This window comes from Polypterus senegalus, chromosome 17 (assembly GCF_016835505.1).
Source record: "Polypterus senegalus isolate Bchr_013 chromosome 17, ASM1683550v1, whole genome shotgun sequence".
Classification (NCBI taxonomy): domain Eukaryota; kingdom Metazoa; phylum Chordata; class Cladistia; order Polypteriformes; family Polypteridae; genus Polypterus; species Polypterus senegalus.
This window is the reverse complement of record NC_053170.1, coordinates 80,245,718-80,269,829: the sequence shown is the minus strand read 5'-3', so window position 1 is coordinate 80,269,829 and position 24,112 is coordinate 80,245,718. Positions and strand designations below refer to the sequence as shown.

The 24,112-nt window shown below is 40.0% G+C and overlaps 1 protein-coding gene across 4 annotated transcripts in view; it reads left to right on the top strand.

Annotated features, from left to right (window-relative positions):
- The window catches only part of LOC120517926 (receptor-type tyrosine-protein phosphatase U-like), a 1,019,277-nt gene that overhangs the window by 724,614 nt on the left and 270,551 nt on the right, over positions 1 to 24,112 (top strand). For all 4 annotated transcript variants that reach the window (XM_039740445.1, XM_039740444.1, XM_039740443.1 and 1 more), the window contains exon 7: positions 9,217 to 9,510. In XM_039740445.1, coding sequence (XP_039596379.1) covers positions 9,217 to 9,510 — 294 coding nt within the window. The remainder of the gene's footprint in view (positions 1 to 9,216; positions 9,511 to 24,112) is intronic.

Sequence of the window (24,112 nt, the reverse complement as noted above, 5' to 3'; positions counted from 1 at the left end):
ACATTTTGCCACTTTCTTTTCTGCATATTTTATTTTCTTCTTATTAATACACTACATCCTCTTTGGCTTTTCTCTTGTTGCTGAATGACTATATTCTTTTCTAACTGCCTTTTGGCATTTCAATTTACCTTTTAACTGTTGTTGTCATGTGCCCAAATACTCTGATTATTTCTAGAGATTGCTGAATATTTCATGAGGCAGGACAAACCATTGATACTCTCCTACAACTGTGAGTGTGGGACTAACGTTTAGCAAGCTTGTAATTACTCCCCTTGATGACATCTCTTCTACAAATGGCCAGACAAAGCAGAGAATTATGGCACTGGGATACTTTACAGTGTGTCATTAAAGTTGAGGTACCACCAAACTGCTCAGTTCAGGACTGAGTGTTGCCCTCTGCAATATGTTTAGACTTCCTAAACAGCAGACATCAGCATGTGCAGATAGGCAGCACTATGTCCTTCATGCTGACCCTCAACACAGGCACTCCACAGGGTCGTGTGCTGAGCCCCCTTCTGCACTCCTTTTTGATCTATGAGTGTGCGGCCAGACAGCACCAGTTTGCTGATGACATCACCGTCATAGCACAAAGAAGAGGCCTCTGAGGTTGACACAGTGCTGCCAGGTGGTGTGAATTAGGAGACCAAAGCACTAAGAGTTCCAAAAACACTCCCAGTAATGCCCACTGGAGGGGAACATCACTGTCAAACCCCAGCTATTAATAAGGGAAAGCATCAAGTCTTTAGAAATCTTTATAATTTTATCCTTCACTAAAAAGATTCCAATCACAATGAAGCACCGTGGAGCTCAAAGGCAAAATGGAGTTGCCTGTAACAAAGTCCAAACACAAATTAAAAATAGAGAAGTTCAAAAAAACAACAAGGAACTCAAAAGTCCAAAATATGCAAAGGACACAAACACAGCAAAACACTCTAACTGACCAACTCCAGAGTGCATTCACACTGGAACTGTGGGGGAAGACCTTTCAGAAGGAATGGGTGTGGCAGCTCCTGGTGGTGACTGGCAGGTGGCCTCACCTCTTGGGGGACCCACCCACAAAGCACATGGAACACAGCAAAGACAGCTTATATACACAGTCTGGCAAGCGGCTGGGGTGGTACCCAGCCAGGATGCCCTGAAGGACCGGAGGAGGGCTTATGCTTCCTCCAGACCACGAGGGGGCGACCACCCTGGTGGCTTTGGGGAACAGAGCTTAGAAGCTCATCCCTATAGAGGCTCGTGGTCACCACCAGGGGACGCCCAGTTGCCTGAAGAGCCCCGCCACACCCGGAAGTGCTGGGGAGAAGAAGACCAGGGACACCCGGAGTGCTTCCGGGTACATAGCTGGTACTTCCGCCACACTAGGGAGTGCCGGCAGTCACTTATTGGGAGGCACCTGGAGCACATCCGGATGGGTATAAGAGGGGCCGCCTCCCTCCATTCGATGGCTGGAGTCGGGAGGAAGAGAAACAGAGCTCGGGAGGAGAGGAGTGGAGGTGGACCTAGTGAAAGAGGCGTTGTGAAAGGCCTGGGCTTTGGGGGAGTATTGGATTGTGTGTCACTTTGTAAATATGAATAAACGTGTGCTGGTGCTTGAACCATCGGTGTCCGCCTGTCTGTGTCAGGACAAAACCAAAAATAAAAAAATGATGGCCATAATCAAAAATGAACAAAAGAGACATAAAACATAAGAAACCATGGCTGAGACCTGACACCAGAGCAACAATCTAAACGTCAATGTCAGCAAAACCAAGAAAGTGGTCATGGACTTCAGAAAGCAGAAGGCAGGCCAGACTGATGTCTACATTGGAGGGGATTCTGTTGAGAGGGTGAGCAGCTTTAGATTTCTTAGTGTGGCTGTCACAGTTAAACTGAAAGTCGGCACAACACACTCCGGCTGTTGTCACAAAGACTCACTAGTGCTTGTGATTTCTCACACATCTGATGACAGCTTGCATTTCTCCATCTGTTGTCACAAGCCTCTATAGGAGCAGAGAGGAGTCCATCCTCACTAGCTGCATCACGTCCTTCTCAACACAAGAATGTAAAGCACTGCTTTCGGGTGAGAAGATGGCATTGAATTTTACCAGCACAAAGCTTCCTTCTGTTCAGTCCTATGGACTAAATAAGTAGGTTCAGTAAATGGATGAATATTTCAACATGTTTTTTATAAAATCTAAAGTCTTTGATGGGAGCTTGAATAGCCAATGTACTTCAGATATGGGTGCTTCTAAATATTTACCTCCGGGGTTGGCCGTCTTGTTGAAGTTTTCATTGAAACAGAAAACTATTTTCTATTTAGAGTCATCAGTCGAACTAACAAACAAAGGGTCTTTGACTGGTGGGATGAAACCAGAATCTCTAATGTATCTTACAATCTTTATGTAAACAACTAAATCTTCGTGATTAAAGTTATGACTAAGATGTGACTAAGAGAAAGCTATTTTTGTCAAATTAGTGTAGTTGATTTCTGACTAAACTATAACAAAAATAAAATTCTTTTTCCTGTAAAAAAATGAGCTGGTGTTTCTCCAGATGAAAGGAAATTTAATAAAGATAGATAAGGACATGGTTTATGTAAAAGGCAAAGGTGCTGCTAAAATTAGAAAAACACATGGAAAATTTAAGGAGGTGATCATGGTGAAGAACAGTGTCAATGTCAGATCAAGCAGTACAGTATTATACATATTGCTTTGCATAGTTATGTGCGATTGTGTTGGCCTGGCGGGATGCACTGGTCATCCATCTTCCTCTGTGATGACATTAACATTCACACCAAAGGGAACACCTGGTCATGGGGACTTTAACATGTTTGGTTACCTGTTGTAGACCTGAAGGCCATTTCATCCATCCATCCATTATCCAACCCACTATATCCTAACTACAGGGTCACGGGGGTCTGCTGAAGCCAATCCCAGCCAGCACAGGGCACAAGGCAGGAAACAAACCCCGGGCAGGGCGCCAACCCACTGCAGGCCATTTCATCCTGTACTCCAATTACAAACATAACTTCAACAAACAAGAAAGCAAGCCTATACAGGTCATTAAGTCATCAGCTGACCCAGATGGTGCTCTCCTCTTCTTATCTTATTACTCCAGGGGTAGCAACAACTGGCTAATCAAACCTCCTTGCACTTTAAAATGAGATAATGGGACAATTGTTTAAACATTTATATTGTTCAACATTAATACAAAAAAAAATCAACTTATATGTAAAATATTATTATCTGATACACTCTCTTTTAACCTTCAATGAAATCCTTAGGTTGACTCTGCACACCTGAACTTCTGAGTCCAGGCCAAATTCATGTTGAAGTATTTGTCAAATTTATTAAAACACACAGCAACATACAATAAAAAGATGAAATTAAAGTCATATCAAAAACAATTGATAGACCTCATACCAATTTTCTAACCTCAATAATATAGTTAAAATACAAATCTCTCTATTATAAAAGGAAATCCTGAGACGAGACTTTCTTGGAGGTAATTTCAACTCCCACAAGAGAGAATTTCAGGTCCCGCAAGACAAGACTGTTTGACAAGTCCCGCCCTCCTCTTAAACATTTACAGCCATGCCCACGGTGCAATCACTTCTCATTCGTGGAAATGCTTTTGTCAGACACATTTCCTGCGCTCTCAGCTCCAAGCAGGGTCGGAAATAAAAGACAAAGAGTAGAAGACAAAGTAGAACGTCGTAAAGAGGCTTGAAAACATTGGAGCGATACAAATGTAGAGCAGGTTAGGGATTATGAAAAGTACTAAAATTCGAAACGCTCAAAAAACTTGAGAGTAAAGATCGCATTAGTGCTAACAAACGGAAATTATTACAAACGGAAATAACGGAACATCGAATAGAGATCGAATATACATATATACGAATATGGACATAGGTGATTTGACAGAAGTATGTAGGTATTGTTTGGCTTTAAACATTAAGTCAGAGACTTGTTGATCATCTAATTTGTGTTGCCATCAGGGAAAAGTAGTGTTTCTTCCCAATGAAGAGGTCTATTCACGAAAATTAAAAGATTTGTTGTTTGGTGAAAGTGAAATCCACATACGCGAGTGGCAGAGACGCAAAGTGACGGGTGCTTAGTGCAGGCAGGGGCGTTGGCGAGCAAAACGAGCAGGGGGTGAAGCCTCCTAGTATTAAAAAAAGAAAGGTCTTACCGTCCAGTAGCAGAGATTCTGCCCTTTCTCATCTCTTCAGAAACAGAATGTCTTGACTTGCTCACTCCTCCACCATTTTGTAGTCAGGACTCTACACAAAAGTGTAAAACATTTTTTTGGTTTCTGTCTACTCCGCCTTAAAATGACATTCTGTTCTGAGTAATTCTGTAATTGTCTTCTATACTCCCTTTTTACTTGCTTGTATATGATGTATAGGGAAAGTACTGTGATCGTCCAAAAATTCCATTTTGAGATTTTGATGAATCGAAATTATGTCTGTGTGTGTGTTGCCCTTATTGCTCACAGTTGCTCTTATTTTGTGCCTTTTTCTTTCATTGCTGCAGCCATATTGTTTAGGGTTACTGCGCCTGTTGTCAGTCTAATGACAGGAAGTCATGTGACATATCAAATCATTGCACCCTGCCTATATAAGACAAGCTGTGCAGCCTCTGGAAAGATCTTTTTGAAGCAGATTTCTGTTCTTCCTCATTTGTTTCAGACATTTTGATAAATGTTTCTTTTTTTTTAAACAGTTCTTTTTTACTTCTTAATTTGTCTTCATTACTTTGTGTTTTCTTTTTTGCCCATTAACATCTATTGGTTAATACATTTCATTTCAATTTTGTGACCACCCAGTTTTTCTAGGTGACCCTTTACAATTTTAAGTTAAAATTTAATTAATCAACGGTCTCTCTAGCTTACTATCGACTGTAACTACTGTACCTATAAAGCTGATCAGTTTATTCTTTATTAAACATTTAAGAGCAGAATGCTTATGTTATGTTTAGGCCAGGGTTCTTCAAGCTTCTGTTTAAATTCCTTTTTTATGTTATTTTTTGCTATTTTTTAATTCTTTATTTATTATTATATGTGGTACGTAATTATGCAGTTCTTTCAGTTTTGTTATTTAGTTTCTTTGTGACAGAATTTGCTCCACCACCTGTTCGTCTCCTCCTAGGAACGGCCCTCAGGCCTATGAAGGCTGGGAGATGAATGCAGTCCGCTGTATGCGTTGGGTGTTAGCGGGTTCTTTGTGTTTTTGCTTATTGTTATTATTGCATTTCTGGATCTTTAACCTTCTTGTACTGTTTTTGACTACTCTATTCAGATTGTGTATTGCGTCTCTGTTTGTTGCTGAACTGCCATTTTTAGGCAGCTCTTTTTGTGCCTTTCTGCTCTTTGAGCTTTCTTTTTTTATGCTGAACAACTTTGAAATAAATCTTTTATTTATTAAGATTCCTCATTTAACCTTTTTATCTCCTAGCCAAGGGTTTACAGTCATCCTTGTCTAGTTGGGCTTTTTTGATATAATTGGGGCATTTAAAAATATATTTTTGAGCTCTGATTTAGAAGCACATTTTTTGTCTTGGTGGATCTCAGGCTGCCATTGTGTGCACCAGGCCATTTCAGAGACCTCACACCGCTTGGGCCATTTTGAGATCACTATGGTTTCATTTTGACACGTCTCAGTTCTAACGGCCTACAAAACAGCAACTTGTGTCTGTGATTTTGCAGATGTCATCCAAGCCATCCTTTAGAGTTTTTTTCCTATTCTTTCAGCTCAGCTTACTTATTCAGTTTCTAATTTGTCTAATTGAACTGTCAACAGTTGTCATGTTAACCTTTGGTTTTTAGGCCTTGATTGTCACTATTTCATTTCTGACCCAAACTAGTTCTTAGGCCAAGCTTTTACTAGTAGGCCAAAGCAGCTTGTTTTCTTAACAGAGGTCAAAAGCATTATACAAATGGATGTTTTCTGTCTCTTCATTAAGGACAGTAGAATGTGTTGAACATCTTAACCTACCAAGCCCTGAGGCATGTGAAGCAAAGAATGTTTCATATCCTAAATAAAGCCTTGGGTTTGTCAAAAGGCAATCAAAAATGTATACGCATGTGGCTAATCCCTCAAAAGTATTACTGTCCCCACAATACTAATGTGAAATGCACATTCAGAGCAGCCATCTTGGCACAATGGCCAAGCTCTGTGTAAAATCATTCCTTTCCCTGTACTTTCTGCCAATCAGCTTTAATACACAAATGCATTCAGCTGTCATCTAAAGCAGAGATTGCCGACTAGTATTCCTTTATTCATTTTTACAAGTTCTCCTGAACCTATTTTTCACTTCTTTATAAGCAATTATAGTTGTTTGGGGTCACAGAATTCAATTTCTGGCATTGTTTTCTTTCCAAAATCTTATTTTCATATTTTTTTTAATATATTTTTCAATGCCATCATGATTTTTATGCGCAGTGTCGTTTTGTGAGTTCCATCAGTAGGATGCACTCCTGGTCACATCACAGGTCACAATGTGTTGAAAGGCTGCCTGTGACCATCTTTCCTTATCCGAGTTTGCAGATATTTGAATGAATTTTCTGCGTGTTTGTTCCTATTCTCTGTATCAGTGTGATTAGGCCTTTTTGGCTTCAACTTTGATTTTGTAGTTTTCACATTTGTTTTGACAATAGGTAGGATGGACCCTCAGTAATGTACTTTTGGCCTTTTCCCAGTCAGTCATCTCTATTATTCTCAGTTTCCTCTTTTTCTTAACAAACTATAACATTTTTCATTAAAATAAGCATGTAAGAATGTCATAAGAATCAAAAAGTGTAACATTTCACAGTCACAATTTACAACTATTCATCACTGAGAGTAAGAACAGTGTGCTGAGAAAGTGGTTTATTGAAGTCTCTCTATTATAATAAAAAAATCTTGGGCCGAGACGAGATCTTCTCGGAAGACTGTTTGACGTTCCGCGAGACAAGGCAGTGAGACAAAAGGACAGCTGCTGTACAGGCTTTTAAATGATCGACGTGCAGTGCGACAAGCACAACACGCAGCTCACCAGCAGCTGATCCGACCGCATCTCCTTAGTGTGCGTTCAGACCCCCCGCCCCTTCACAATGCGAGTGGCTGGCGTGTAGGACACCCCGGGGGTGACGGGGTGGGCAAGCAAAACGAGCAGGGGGCAAAGCCCACTAGTGTTTTTTAATTTTTAGCGTTATGATTTAGATAACATTTTTATTAATGGCTATGTCTGCCCTTTTTACTGATGGTTCTACTCACCCTTTCATGTGTTGCAGTGATTGTTTTTTTTTTTTTGTTAATTTGGCACCATCAGTACTCACCATCTACTAGCTTGTGAACCAGTTGTGAAGAGCTAGGATTCTTGGGTAAAGGGACACAAGCACATTGCAGTTTCATTTGGGTACTTGTTTTGGTCAAAAGCACCTGACATTTGTAAGGTTTTATCTCAGGAGTGAACAAGCTATAAAAGTGTTGCATGGTTACTAGCACTAATAAAAGCCAAATGCAAATCTTCAAGTGTCGTGTTAAAAAACATCTTATTGCATGCATTGTAAATAATATACAAATTAAAAATATTCAAAAAAGTGCCCACATCCCCCCAGCCGTTCCTCTTTTTACTCACCAGTATGGAGTCCCACAGTATTGCTGCCTTCTAAAAGGCAGTAAAATGAATAGCTTTGGAAAATCTCTGTGCCAGACGATGGGCAGTAATTTAATTTCAAGTAAATGCATTTCTCATTAGTAAATGCAAACAACATTCATTATCTCTGCCTCTCTGGTTTTGTCCCATGATGCTCTTTATTCCTAATAGGATGATTGGACCTCTGCATGTACAAGATGCCTTTAGCTAAAGCCTTTGGGTAAATTGAGAGGATGAAAATAATAAAGATGACAACATTCTTCACATCTCTCTATTATAAAAAAAAAATCCAGTGGGAGGGGAATGACTAGGAGACGATACGTGATTTTCACGTTAAGATCACGGAAGACAAATAAAAGACCCGCAAGATGAAAGAGAATGGCCACGGAGCATCTCGTGGGGATATAGAACATGAGATTCTTGCAAGACACGCCATACTTACAAGCAATATCAGAGCACGGCCAGCAAAAAAAATCAGTAGTGTAAAGGCACATAGCACACACAGATATGGGGGTCTCAGCGCATATGAAGCGTATAAAGGACAATACATTATAAATGAAACGTAGACGACTAAAAGATCGCATTAGCGCAAACAAAAGGAAATTAATCATCAGGACCAAGTGAGGTCAGAAATAAAAGGCAAAGAGCAGAAAACAAAGTCTTTTCGCCTTCACATCATTCAATGCACAATAATGGATCATACGCTATGAGAATCTGTGGTCCCGCTACAGTTAAAGCAACGACAAGATTAATTCAAAGAAAACACAATTCGGTCAGGTGTATATTTATGATCACGGAGAAGCGATCACAACGTGAGCAGCAGAGACACGAAGTGACAAAAAGGACAGCAGAGGTACAGGCTTTCAAATGATCGCAGCTGCCAACCCCCCACCCCCCCCCTTCACAACGTGAGCAGCGTTATACGTCCTGCGAGAAAGAGATTAAACCACACCCGGGGCCGGAAATAAAGGACAAGTATTGTTTTTACAACATCACGCGAGACGAGGCAGTGAGCCATTATTTAAAAAAGTCCACAGACATCTAACCTAGCAGTTGTTGGATTGCTTTTGGCAGACACACATCGTGTGCTCCCCGCTCTTAAAACAACGACATGCGACAAGCAGAACAGGCAGCTCACCAGCAGCAGAAAGACAGCAGATGATCCGACGGCATCCCCTTAGCGTGCGTTCAGCCGCCCCCCCTACACAACACGAGTAGCGTTATACCTCCTGCGAGAAAGAGATGTAACCACGCCTGGGGACGGAAATAAAGGACAAGTATTGTTTTTACAAACGTTTTAAAGTAAAAGTGAAAATAATGCATATGTAACACTTCCCATGAAAACAACAATCTCTTTAAATTGTATATCTGGTAAACCAAACAGGGGGGTGGGCGAAGCCCCCTAGTATTTAATTAATTTTGATTGTCCTGAACTAAAGACACCTTTTGCTGTCACCTGGTTGTCACTTGGCTTTGGTTGCTTGTTTCTGTCCTTCAGCCTTCACCATGCTCTATCCTGCTCCTGCTCCACAGTAGAACTGGTATAAAGACAGTCTTTATACATAGAAAATAACAAATGGTTTCTTTCTCATTGCAGTGCCTCCCACTCCCATTGCTCCCCCACAACTCCTGAGGGCTGGCTCGACCTACCTGATCATCCAGCTTAACACCAACTCAATTCTGGGTGATGGGCCCATCGTCCGCCGAGAGATTGAATACCGAGCAACTCATATGCCGTGGTCAGAGGTGCATGCTGTCAACATGGCCACTTACAAATTGTGGCATTTGGACCCTGACACAGAGTACCACATGAGCGTTCTACTCAGCCGACCAGGTGAAGGAGGTACTGGGAAGCCTGGACCACCTCTAGTGAGTCGAACCAAGTGTGCAGGTAAGAATAAATAGGATAAGGGGGATAATTTGAGCTGGGGGGTTTGGGCATCCAACTGGCCAGGTAATATTTGTGAGCACCTCAGCACAGTACATTCTTTCACATGTACTCCTAACTGTCCTCAGCTTCTTCTCATAGTCATTGACACATCTTGACCACAGAGAGCCGTCCTTATCATGTTGAGCTAATCTCTCTGTTTTCCCAAATGGCAAGCACTGACTCCATCACAGGACTATTGCCACAAGTGCATTAAGCAGCTGCCCCTCTAAACTGTGCCAGCTAGTCAGTGTGGTGCTCCAGATGTTGCCAGGCACAGAGCAATCCCTGAATATCACTGAGAACCAACTGCACATAAAGTTGCTCTAGATGTGCAAGTTTTATTTTACTGGTGATTTCAGGTCACTGACTTAGACAATAAACAAATAGATAAACAGAAACTGTGGTCAAGAGCCGGAATATCAATTACAAACTTAAGTAGAATGGTTTAGTTTCCATGTGGCAAATACCAATGCCAGAAACAACCAAAAAGGTCAAAGCGTTTTCTCAGACCCACTTAAAGTCTACAGTACAAGGAAAAAACAGCAATGAAAATCCCAGAAATTCTGAAGCAGAATGAAAGAACAGCCAACTCACAAACATCTTAATACATGCTTAAGCACCTACTAGGAAGCATGCTGTTCTTGCTGTTACCCCCTGAACACACGACTGACCATAATACACCAGGAAACAAATCTGTAGGATTTCTTTAATTGAATTGTTGACATTAGTTCCAGGAGAATTGTTAGCTTTTACACTGCTCTATACGTCTGCACTGTCTCAACATGTAAATGTTAAATTACTGCAATGGAATTCACTCAACGTATACTGTGATTGAGTTAATCCTGCATGAATGTGTTATGTTGGTGGAATTATGGTATTGTTTTCATTATTTTCATTTTACACAACTCCCTTTTACATTTGTGCAGCTCTTTTCATATAGTTTTAATGGTGTGCAGCACCAGTAAATAGTTATGATACGTGTCTTACTATTAATAGTGATACACAATTTGCAAACAGTTTGTTTCTTCTTCAGCAACTCTTTTCAGTGAGTCTTACAATTCAGTTCAAGAGCACAAACTAATCGCTTTTGCGGAGTGCAACAGGAGTGCAGTGATGCATGCGTCATGTTTCTAGCATCTTACGTTTCATATGTAGATTTGCAAGTACTGAACATCTGATTCATGAATCTTATTCACGTCACTTCCAGGTCCTGTGAAGCTGAATTGATTCATTACCAGAGAATGAGAGCTCTCACTGATCATTCTCTCATTATCCACACAGGCACAATACAGGAGCAAGACATATCAGAATGTACAGTTAGGTCCATAAATATTTGGACAGAGACAACTTTTTTCTAATTTTGGTTTTGCACATTACCACAATGAATTTTAAATGAAACAACTCAGATGCAGTTGAAGTGCAGACTTTCAGCTTTAATTCAGTGGGTTGAACAAAAAGATTGCATAAAAATGTGAGGCAACTAAAGCCTTTTTTTAACACAATCCCTTTATTTCAGGGGCTGTATCTGTGGTTGTATTTTATACAATTTGTTATTGGAGTTGTTTTAAACAGAATCTATTAACTTAATATTAAACTAATATGTCCATGTCCTTTTATATGTTCAAAACCTAAAACTTATACAGCTATTATTTAATTTCTAACAATTATTTACTTTTAAATTTTCTGTAACACGCATTTTTTAATGGCTCATTGACTTTACCAGCATGTGTCATTCACAGATTCTTTCAGGTTTTGCATTGAATGATTACCTGAGAACATTTCTCGCAATTCTCATTCATTTGATTTGCAAATTAATCATCACCCGAGAACAAGGCACACGATTTTCATTCATTTGATTCACAAACAAATCATTACCTAAGAATGGGTAGCACAATTCTAATTCACTTATGATTCTCTGACATCTTGTTTTATTTTAATTATGCATTTCAACTTGGGCGTCATGCTTGGTGTAATATGACAATGTATTATGAATTGCCAGAATGCATAGCACATAATTTATTATACAGTATATTATAAATTGCAATTATTAAATTATATATTTACAATGCGATCAGAATCACCTCCCCCAATGGGTAATCGATTAACTTAATTGGTAACTTGAAAAAATCAAATCAGTGGAGTGAATTGACATGCAAGTCAGTAATATGGCAGGCATGTTATCCCAAGAGGAAGGAATTGTTGCTTTTGTGTTGTAGGGTGTGTGACATTTTTATCAATTTATTGAACACAAAGCAGAATAAATCATCTTCCACAGCCATATAAATACTGAAACAGCTGGAGAAAAAATTAATTTCCAACTTCTTTAACTTTTGTTCCACTACACTAAGGTTATCAGGATCACCAGGAACACTTTGCAGCATTTCCTTATGTAAATCTCCAAACTTTGTGCAAATACCTTCATCTAAGCACCTTCTCAGTAGTGATTAAGTATTGAAATGGAATAAAGCATTTCCTTCTGAGCAGGTTGTGTTGCATTTTGCTTTGACACGTTATAATCACATTTTGGTTTCAAACACTAAAGTTTTAAACTGAATCCATCCGATTTGCTTTAGGTTATTCAGTACAGCGTATTCCTTTGTTTCAGCATAGATGGTGCACTTGAGTGGTGGGGACATGGCGGAACACAGAACTAAACCTGACAACAGTTGTTGTGGCACAGTATGGTGCCACCAGAATTTCATTTTTTGCACAGCTCCATCCTAAAGCCGTGCCCCGCACCTGCCCTCTTCAGATGTAAAGATAATAATATAAATCATTGGTGGCCTTTACATCAAAGCTGGAATCATTGATGCTGGCTTAATATTAGGAAAGATGAATTCACACCACAGCACTGTACGCTCTTTTGAAACACCCTGAGCTGCATTGTGTCTGAGGGCAGCTGAGGCGTCTCCAGTGAGAGACTTTTATAATAAGCCAACTTATTTATTACTTACTCGCTCTTTGTGCACTACACCACCTCAAAGTACTTTACTCTGATTCCAAACACTTGCTTTCTGTGCGCGGCCTTAATTCTTTGTCCTTCCAGGCTGCAGCCTCCTTCAGTGCCTTCGGCGGAGCAGCCGGGAGGTGCTCGCTGTTTGATTGCATGTCACTAAATGAACAAGAATCAGCTTGTAGATTAGCTCCCTGGCTGAGAATAACAAAACAGGCAGGTGCACTTGATGAAGCATCATTTTCATTATCTCTGCACTTCCGTCTTGTAATTATTGTGCCCCAGCCCTCATTCCAGCCGTAAATCAGCACCATAGTCAACAATACTAAAGATTCAAATGATTATGAAAAGGTACGAGCAGCACAGAATAGAATTTAATTCACATGGTGACTTTTATGAGCAGCAATTCATTTAATACTGAGTTTAAAGATTATTCTCCATCCTTTACATAACTAATGATTAATGTACTTACAATACAGTGAAGAAGATAAGGCACTCAATAAGATTTTATCATTTAACAAGAAAAGTAGCCTAATTTCACAAATAACAGATAAATATATGCACTCAAAAACAGCAGACAGCGTTTGTGATAAAGTGCACCCTTCTGCCTCTGATTTTATTTAAAAGGGTAATTTGATTTATGTTCACCGAAACACGAGTCAAATTATTGGCATGAGTTAAATGATTACAAACTCACTGCAGAACGGTCAGGTGTGCATGCAGAAACAAAGTCTTTGACCCTGGTTTGAAACACTTTGCCTTGTGGTGACACATATTGATTGCACCAGTCAAACATAACCTGTGACAGCCTTAATAAAATGCTTGTGGCTGCTTTTGCCTCTATGAAGGGTGACACATTATATGCAATGTGGATCCAGACATGTTTTAATTTTTCCAAAAGGACGACAGAAGAACGTTGTAATTTGCATTCTACAGGCCAACATACCTGTATCCTTGCTAAACATGGATTTCAATATTCTGGCCAAGATTCTCACAAGGAGACATGAGAAGCGCTTCCCTTAATTATTTCAAAATATCAAACTTGGTTTGTCAAACACTCACAATTACCATCAATTCTCTCATGTATGTCTGACATACCATAATATATTAACCACCTGCACTAGTGTCTCCTGAAGTCGTCGTTATTGTCAGTTGACCATTTGATAGTGAATTACTGATAAAAGACAGGAAAGAAATATGAGCAGCAAAGACCTAAGGACAAGCCAAAAACAGCAGTCAGGCAGCAGCACAGATCAAAACACAAAAATCAATCTGGCGAGTCAAAGTGGTTAAAAAACAGCCTCTCTAAAGGTTTTTTTGCTTTTAGGAGTTACTTCTGAAGCAGAGATTTTCCTTTTTTTCCAAACAAAGTTTCAATGCGTTTTAGTATGTGACTTAACTTTAAATAGACCACCAGTTTGACACATGCAAAGTGTGTACTGGGATTTGGAGTCAGGACCACAATAAGAAAGGACGTGAGGCTTTCTAAAGGCTCCACAAGCCAGGCCAAGCCCTCTGTTGCCTGCCTAGATAGAACTCACCCCATATATAATGGCCTGTTTCTGCATACACAACATTTTATATTTACATTTATTTGCTTAGCAAACATTTTTGTCCAAAGAAACCCACAAAGAGGTCAACATAAACTAAACATCAGTCTCCTGGGAGACAAGGTTACATAATTGATCATCACAAGTGAAGAGCTCAGAAAAAAGTACAGGCGAATAGGTCCCAAAAACTTAACAGCTGATATCAGTTAGACCGGGGTGTCAAACTCCAGTCCTGAAGGGCCGCAGTGGCTGCAGGTTTTCATTCTAACCATCTTCTTAATTAGTGACCAGTTTTTGCTGCTAATTACTTCTATTAATTAACTTGACTCGGGCCCTTTAGTTGTTTCTTTTTCCTTAATTAGCAGCCAAACAATAATGAGACACAAAACATGCCGCCACATCACACAAAATCTGAAAATAAAGAAAGGTGAAGGTCTCAGTAAGGTTGATCTCTCAACTCACTAAAACACTTTGACGATGTTCTTATGAAAAACAGAAAATCAACAGTTTTGGAAATGTCAGCTGTGGCAGAACGAGAGCAACAACAAGCCGTGGAATTAAATAACGAGTTTAACTAACAGCAAGAATTGGCTTCTCATTAAGAAACTGGATAGAGTTTGAAGCCCCCGTTTAGCTGGTCATCTGTTGGCTCGTTTCACATCTCATTTCTGTTTGGCTGCATTTTAATGAGGAAACGAATCAATTCAGAGGACTATTAAAATGTGAATTAGCAGTGAAAACAGGTCACTGATTAAGAAAAGGGTTAGAATGAAAACCTGTAGCTGCTGCGGCCCTCCAGGCCTGGAGTTCGACACCTGTGAGTTAGACGAACAAGAGTCTCCAAACACTTCTTAAACACACTGAGGGAGTCAGAATTTCAATTGGAGGTGGGCAGCTCATCCCACCCACTCAAAGCTATAGATGAAAAGAGTCTGGATTGAGATTTGATGCTGCGTAGAGGTGGCATCACCAGATGCAGAATTCAGTGGGAGAGAAGAAGCGTAGGAACTTCTATATAGATATTAATATATATGGATAAACAAACCTTAAAGAGATTAGCTCTTAACCTACTAGAAATGTCCCAAAAACTCAAAGTGCCTTACAAGGGAAAGGAAACCATAAAAACCTTTGACCTACAGAGTATATTCCAAGCAGTAATATTTCCAAATCAAAATGTTTATTTACAAACAAAACAAAAAAGGAGGCAAAATACCTAAAGAAACAATCCACAGTAAACAAGTCCCAATGAACAATCTGAACAAAGAATCCAAGAAACACAGCAATACTTATGATAAACCAGTAATACCAAACAGAAAATGTTACTCTCCCAGAGCTCCTTCACAACTAGTCCACTCTGACCTAAATAGCCAGCTGAAGGGCTCAGGAGTGGTGATGTCAGGGTGGCTCTGCCTCTTGGGGTACCACCTACAAAGCAGAAGGAACATAGGAGAACTTCAATTAATACATAGAGACATGACAGTTAAAGAAATAAATGATTAAAGAAAAGGTTTGATATCCCTCAGCTGATATCCTTTATAACCAAAAACTTTAGCGGTATTAGCTTCTTTACCCAAGTAGGTCTTAGCATATGGATTTTGGTTTTAACTGAAACTGTGATTTTGTCTTCGGTTTGTTAGTTTGGGGTTGGTTGTATTTTTGGCTTTGACCTTAGTTTATCTCTCACCTAGTCTTTCAGCCTATTTAGATCTCCTTGTCTCCCTCTGCTCATAATAATTCTTGGGCACACTACGATACCCATAACAGTGTGTGTGCGTTTTTGACTCCTATTTTATCTACATTCACTGAACAAATTGTTAGGACCGCTATACTAATACTGGGTAGGGCCTCCTTTTGCTCTCAAAACAGCCTCAGTTCTTAGTGGCATGGACCCCATGACATGTTGAAAACATTCCTTTAAGATCCTGGTCCAGGCTGACACAACTGTGCCACATAATTTCTGCTGACCTATCAGCGTCATTCATGTTGTGAATCTCCTGTTCTACTTTAAGATTACTTTTTTGTGACACGGGACATCATCATGCTAGATGTAGATATTAGTAGATGTGTAAAGTGTGGCTATGAAGGGAGGCACATTTTCAGCAATAACGTTCAAATAGGCCATGGCATTTAAGTGATGACACCAGCACCACCAGCCTGGACTTGTTACACAAGATAGCTTGGGTACATGGATTCATGTTGTTGGTGCCAATTCTAACCCTAAAATGTATGTGGCCCACCAGAAATCAAGATTCATCAGACCAGGTTATGGTTTCTTCCAGTTGTCAGCTGTCCAATTTTGGTGATTCTTGCCCACTGCATGCTCAGTTTTTTGTTCTTGGCTGATGGGAGTGGGAGCCAACGTTATCTTCTGCTGCTGTAGCCCATCCCCTTCAAGGTCCAGCATGCTGTGCATTTTGAGATGCTTCTGCCCACCCCAGTTGTACAGAGTGGTTATTTTAGTAGCCTTTCTGTCAGTTCAAACGAGTCTCCTATGATCGCTCTAATCAACAAGGCTTTTTCGCCTGTTGAGCTGCAGCTCACTGGGTGTTTTTTTTTTTTTTTTGCATCATTCTGAGTAAACTCTTGTTGTGTGTGAAAATCTAAGAGGATCTGTAGTTACCGAAATACCCAAACCAGCCTGTCTAGTGCAAACAATCGCACCATGGCGGAAAACGCTGAGGTCACATTTGTTTCCCCCATTTTAGAGATTGATGTGAATATTATGTGAAGCCCCTGACCTTCTCTGCAGGATGCTATGGATTGTGCTGCTGCCACATGATTGGCCGATTAGATAATTGTATGGACAAGCAGGTGTACAGGTGTTCCTAATAATTTGCCCAGTGAGTGTAGACTACCGTACCTGCCTTATCTTATCCCCTCCGTTTCATAGATCAGTGTCTCTCTAGCTGCTTTCAGTAACATTTTCTGCACACACGATGCTGTCACAGAATGAGAATCTATTTACATATAAAAGGCAGGTTGGTGTACCTGCTACATTATCTTCTGCCTTAAATGAAACAACTCACAACTTACTGCCCTGTTTATAAATTCAGTTTGCTGTCTTTCTATATTCATATTGCATTACTCATATTTGTTAGTATGAAGTGGTATCTTGCATATCTTTTTGATAAAAATATTCTAAATGTAGCCCTTTGTCTTCAGTTTATTCGGTCCACACCCAATCCCACCCAATACAAGAACAATGAGATAGTATGACTCAGTCGGAGGCCAGTCCTCCTTTCCTGCTATATGACAAAAACCCCAAACTACTATGTATTCACCGAGGCAGATTGATACTTAATAAAACATTCAGTAATGTAATATTCTTAAAACTACTTTATCCAATTCAAGGTCATGGGAGTGCCTGAGCCTATCAAAGCAGCAATGGGCACAAGGCAGGAGCCATTACATCAAGGCCCACTCATGCATATGCCCACACTCACACGGAGACAAGTTAGAGCTGTCAGTTCATCTAATGTCCGCAAATTAAAGATGTGGTTGGAAATCCAATGAGCCTGATGAAAGCTGCACAGCCAAAGCCTTGTGGCTCTGACCCCCGTGTTTTCACTGTTGGAATAACCTTCAGTTTTTTTTCCTTTTGACCGTTTATACATACAAGGTTGAAAGCAGTGTGAGATTAGCCTTTTACTTTTGTCTTTTTCTTATAATAGTGAGAAATGTCTCCATATTTGTATATATCAATTGCAGTAAAGGTCATATTATGCATGTGGAAATGAACTCATGAATTTGACTCCATCCTTGTATTGATCTCATTTAATAAATCAGTAAATAACCGAGCAGCCCAGTGATCATTAGTTTCAAAGCTTGTAGTCAGTTACCAAGGCCACTTTGGTTACATGGCCCCCAAGCTCATTGCTTGTAACATATAATAGCAGATGTCACAAGTGACTGAATAATTTACAGTATAAATGACTTGTGGAGTGGGGGGACATTTCCTTAGCCTAACAGTTTAAAGCAGAGGTGGAGAAAGAGTCTTAATTGATTTGGGGTTGGGATGATGTCTAAGACTGCCACACTGCCATCAGTGAAAATCAATATTCTTTGGGGCTTCAGTGAAATTCAAATATGAATACTTTATGGGCGCAGTTGTATTTTGTGGCTCTCCATTTGCTTCGTTTTTTTTCTAATTCTTTGCTTCACTGGCTAACTTCAAAGCACAGTGAGAGCTATATTTTCATGCTGGAGCCCGGCTGTCACAGTTTTGATTGTGATGACCCAAAACCCAGAACACGTAATCTCATTAATTTGTTTAATTGGCATCGTTGTTGAGCAGCAGATCCACACACCAAGCTGTCAAGCTCCTCTACTAAAGCCATCAATCAGTGTTGATAGCTGCGGCTGATAGCCATGCCAGTTAGATAGCCTGATGTTTTGTTTGGGGTCAACTGGATCGCAGTCCTGCCATCTAGGCACCTTGAATGTAGCTCCCTTGACACCTACGCTGTTTTGCCAAGCGTGTCTGCTTCAGTCACTTTTTATTTATCGTCTCTTAGGCTCTGCGCTGCTGCCTTTTTACTGTCACCGCTGTCAGACTTAAGGGCCATAAAACTTGTGCTGTGTGGCAATTGTTTCCCAGCAATGATATATTTAGGCATTTCAGAAACAGTTCTATATTTTTATTTCTCTATTTCCAGTTTGGGACAGCACGGTATTGGTGGATCGTTTCTGCTACAGCCCCTCACAGATTTAGCACTCTGGATTTGAACCCCAAGCCAAGTCACAGTGCGTATGGATTTTGAATGTTCTGCTGGTGCCTGTTTGGGTTTTATTCATTTATCCCAACAGGGGTGTGTGACCCGAGTGCTGCGGTGCCAACCGGGATCCCGAGTTGTTTCGTTGTGCAGTGGGTGTGATAACAACTCCCCAACTTCACTTGACTTGGTGTGTGAGTTTTGTGTTAACTGGTTATTCCAAACTGGACCAGTGTACATGAGTAGGCCCTGTGATGGACTGGCATGGCAATGTCCTGCTTTGTACCTTGAGACCCTCAGAGTTCTGAATTGGATTAAGTGGGTTTCAGAAGGTAATGTTATGTCACAATACTTATAATTTCCTTCAATTAAGAATTGCTGTCATGGAGGCCTAAATTGGTTGTATACAATAACCTGAAGCTCCTCTGTGTTTTAGTTCCTGTTATAGTTACATGAAAAAACCTAAAGCTGGCTCAGAACATTCAGTGAACAAATAAGCATCAGTCAGCCCTTTGGCACTTTTCCCTCCTCAGCAGCTAACATCGTTTTTGCCTGTTTGCATTGTTTTATCATCATATTGTCACAAGCTATCAAATCTTGCATCAGTTGTACATACTGTCATAGCGGCCTGTCTCATTTCCTTCCCTTGAACACCACATGGATTCAGAGACGCAGGCAGAAGCACAACACTGAGGCAGTCTTTATCCACAAACTACAGCAAACACAAAGCAAATACCCAGAAAATCTTTAAAAAGTGCAAGAACTTCTGCAGGGGTGGGCAGCTAATCTGTTTACCCCTCATGCTCCTTGTGCCCTGACCCTTAAGGGCCCTTCTTGTTCCTCTTCATTTCCTTCCTGTCTTCAGCATGTGGCCAGTCTGGCGGCGGGTGGCTGTTCAACATCCCATCTGGGGTTAACTTTTGGCCTTTCCTCCAAATGACTTAACACATTGACTGCTGAAATATTAATAATCAGGATACTGCAGTATAGGTCTATGCACATATGTTAAATAATAACATAATAAAAATAATAATAAAAAAAATCAAAGGAAATGTATTGGAAAGCAAACGTTCTATCAACAATAACTGTTAGGAAACTTAATTGCTTTATTTTCACAAGCAACTTGGCTGAAAGTCTCCATTTGAATAAGATTCCTTGAAGCATGGTACCTCACAGAGTGCCAGTTTAGAAGGACATGTGCCACAAATATAACACATTTCTTGTGCACTTGTTGCACACAGCACATTTGGTAGTTGGTGACTGTTTGCGCTTAGTGGGTGGCAGAATATACTGAGTCAGATATCTAGTGATGGAAAAAAACGTCTTTGGGAAAAGACCAAAACCTCATCCTGCTCTGCTTCATTATATGATGCATCAGTGCCAGAGCCTACAGGCTCCACATCATCGTCACCATCTTCATCACTGTCATTATCATCAAAATATTCATCTTGCAACTTTATACCTTTCTTGCGACAACATAACTGAACAGTCTATATAACACTCTTTTTTTACTAACTGTTGTTACCATTAGGGGGTTATGGATCTCTGGCTATCCACTAGATGGCAGCATTGTAGCAGATAACCGAGACGCTGCAACAAAGATTGCCAGCAAGCTGACTGCGTCTATGGTGGCTGTATACTGTGGTACGAGTTCTCTCATATGCTGCATCCAGACAGGTTCAGTGGGATACAACTTAACTTGTACCGCTTGTTCAAAGACTTAAGGGACAGGGAAACATCTAATCTATACAGAGATTCTCCACATCAAAGCACTTTCTTCTGGTCCCTGGTTTTCCTACAACCCTAAGCCCAGATATTCTGTCTGTTCTTAGCTGCCTCTCCTTACAAATAAGCAGGAGGTTTTTTATAATCTTATCACTAGAACTCCCTGAAGGTACTCAACATACCCTCACCATCAAGTCAACCGTACTCCAAGGCTGCCAGTCAAAGTGATCTATACCACATGCACTTCAGAATCCACCTGAAGCTAAGCCAGCTGGACCATCTAGGAAAAGCTGCCTTGAAAATGTGTTAATGAAGCCATCAGTGGGCACTTACCCTGTGGTCTGTGTGTGGATCCCAATGCCCCAGTGCAGTGATGGGGACACGCTGCTGAAAAATGTGGAGCTGTCCTTTGAATGAGCCAAAAAAACCAAGACCCTGATTCTCTATGATCATAAAAGTTCCCTGCGCACTCAATGAAAGTTGGATGTACCCCCGGTGCTCTTCAATGGCTTGGTCATTCTTGTCTCTAAATATCCCCTGTTCCTTATTGGGTAACTGTCTCTCATCCCTTTAGCACTTAGTAGCTAATGTGTGGCGAGCATATTGATGCATGACTGGCTGCCGTTGCATCATCCAGGTGGATGCTACACATTGATGGTGACTGAAGTGTCTCCCGACTGTCTATGTAAAGCACATTGAATAGGTTAGAGAAGCGCTACATTAATGTAATTAGTTCATTTTTAATCCTATTTGGGTATTCAGTAAAAAGATCTGGATTATTGATTCACTCATCTATTTTACTGAATAACTCAGTCCTTTCACCAAACACTCCAAAAGCCCCCACCAGTCTTGCACTGCTACATGACTAAAACAATAAATCAGAATCACAGATTATTCTACAGCAGAGAATACTCAGCGGCTCACTTCAACTAGCCTCTTACATAGAACCTGTTTATTTACTAATAAAGTGAAAAGATTTTGGGGCTTGTTTTTAGTGAACTTGTTTGTTACAATTCAGAAACTTTAAATGTCTATTTTAGTTTTAAACAGTTGCATTTAGGTATTAATTGTTGCCTGTTTTCTTAATCAGCCATCAGTTAATAATGAAAGGCAAATGAAAACAAGCCACAAGCTCTCCAGCTAACGTGATTCCATTTAAACCTATGCATATAGAACATGAAGTAGATGTGTTAATTATATTATACACAAAATATACGGATAAACATCTCAGAAAAAACATTTTAAGTGTACAAAACCAGAATTGGCTATGATTACCTTTATTGTGCCCTGGATGTTCAAGTTGAGATGAGCTGTTCAGATACTCGCCTCGTTTCGAATGTCTTGAGAGCTGCCGAACTGGGGTGCTTACTTTAAACACAATAATTTCCTGACTTGTTTTAGTATTCACGCCACCGTTTCTGCTATGTCTTACTTGAGTGTCACCCCTTCATATTGACCCCCAGCGCCCAGCTCTGTCAACCTTGCTTTATACTTCCGAGCTAACAGCTCTTTGAACCGGCATAGTGTTTGCATGGACTTGATGAAAAAAGACAGAGAGACCCTGATGTGCTGGTGGATTGTACAGTATTTGTATTTGGGCCTTGTGCTTCCTTGCTGCCAATTCCTTTCTCATTTGCATACTTTGTGCCTGTGAGCCAATGCTGATATGGCATGACGTGTGTTCTCAAACCTTCTACCAATCAAAGTTCTACTGCGGAGCAGAGGCTAGGGCAAAACTTATCATTTGGCCTTTACAAGTCCTCACTTTCGGTTGAGGTGTGAAGCTAGATAAGATATCAAGTTAGCCAACCTCAAGTTCCACTTGTGTCTGCCTCCGGCCAGTCTTGTGCTGAGCAAAGCGAGCAATTTTTGATTATCTATTAACTGAACAGCTATAGTGGAAATTTCTTCTAGAATATAGTTTTTCAAGTTTATATCTTCTCATTATAAAGATAAAGAACATAACCCACTCTGTTCCCATATCATGGGGTAGATCTAGATCAGTGCTTCCCAAACTCAGTCCTGAGGACCAACTGTGGCTGCAGGTTTTTGTTCCAACCAGCATCTGTTTTTAATCGGACTCCTGGGCTAATTAAATTAACTGTTATTTCCCAATTTCTGTGTTTTGGGAACGATATAGAAATTTGAAAACTAAGTTTGCTAAAAAATATTAAAATGTACCAAGCAGTTATATCGGAATAATGTATTTTTTTTCTTTTTAACACTACTTTCATTTTGATTTTTATTCTACTTTTCTAGGTGTTCTACTTGTTTAATGAATCCATTATTTACTAATTAGTGGGTCTGATACTAAAGTAGTTGCAGCCTTTGATTATTCAGTGTCGTTTGCCTGGGTGTCTGCTCTGCTCGCTTTTAGTTGTCATTAATAAGATACAATGAAAGGGGAAAACTGCACAGAGAAAGAGGAAAATGTAATGAAATCTACAAAAGTGAGTTAAGCATTTAAATGTATAGCAAGAGCAGAAAAAATTCTAAATGTCCAATTAATGTAGAAATCATGATGCTGTGCTTTTCTGAACGTAGAATAAAAGAAAAAAATACCAGCCAATTAAATGAGATCAGAGCTATCAGGTGTTGTCACTGATTATGAATCTGGTTGGAACAAAAACCTGCAGCCATAGTGGGTGCCCAGAAGGGATGGGAAAATGAAGCCCCGTGAAGCTTTGAGGCTTTCTTTCTGTTTGTGCTGAAAAAGATTTGAAGCTTTGAAGCCTCAGCCCCAGTATGAACAGCGGCATCTGGTGGTTAACCGAGGTCAAGGCAAACTCTCAAGAGCGCAAGTGAAGCAGCACTCACTGTTTCAGTCTCATGTCACCAGTAAAAGGTCAGAAAAGTCTGTATTCATTTTATTCTGCTAAGGTCCTTGTCCATTTATACTATTTAATAAATACACAATCATTAGACATTAAACAATTAATTTATTTCTTAGAAGAGACTTTGGCACTGTACCAGAAGCAAGTGTTCTGTGTCATCTCTAAATAAAGAGGATAGTAGTATAATGGCAGACTTAATGTGCAAACACACTCATCCAAACACAAGACACATTCCAGATTTAATTTAAGAACAAATATAACTTGGCTTGAGTCTGATGGCTAAATGTCTGAAGATTCATTTCAAGCAGATTTAGGATTTAGAAAAAAATCTTAAAAAAAAAATAAAAGTTTGAATCTGAAACACTGGACTAAAAAGACCTACCAGAGATATTTCCAGCTGCAGCTTTACAAGTGGTGGTGGGGTTTGGATAAACACCCAAAGTTCTTGTTTTGTTTAGTCTTTTCATTTCTCTCTATTATAAAAAAATCTTGGAAGATTGGAAGGAGACGAGACGTGATTTTTTAGAGAGATACTTGCACGTCCTGTGAGACAAGTTTTTGTGCCAAGAGATTTAACTATGCCCGGGGCCGGAAATAAAACAAAGAGTAGATGATAAAGTAGAACTTCGTAAAGAATTCAAAAACATTGTCGCGGTACACATGCAGAGCAGGTTAGAGATAATGGAAGTACGAAAATTCGAAAGTCACAAAAAAAGGATAGTAAAGAGTGTATTCGTGCAAACAAATGGAAATTATTACTCAGTGAAATAATGGAACAGCGAAAGGAGA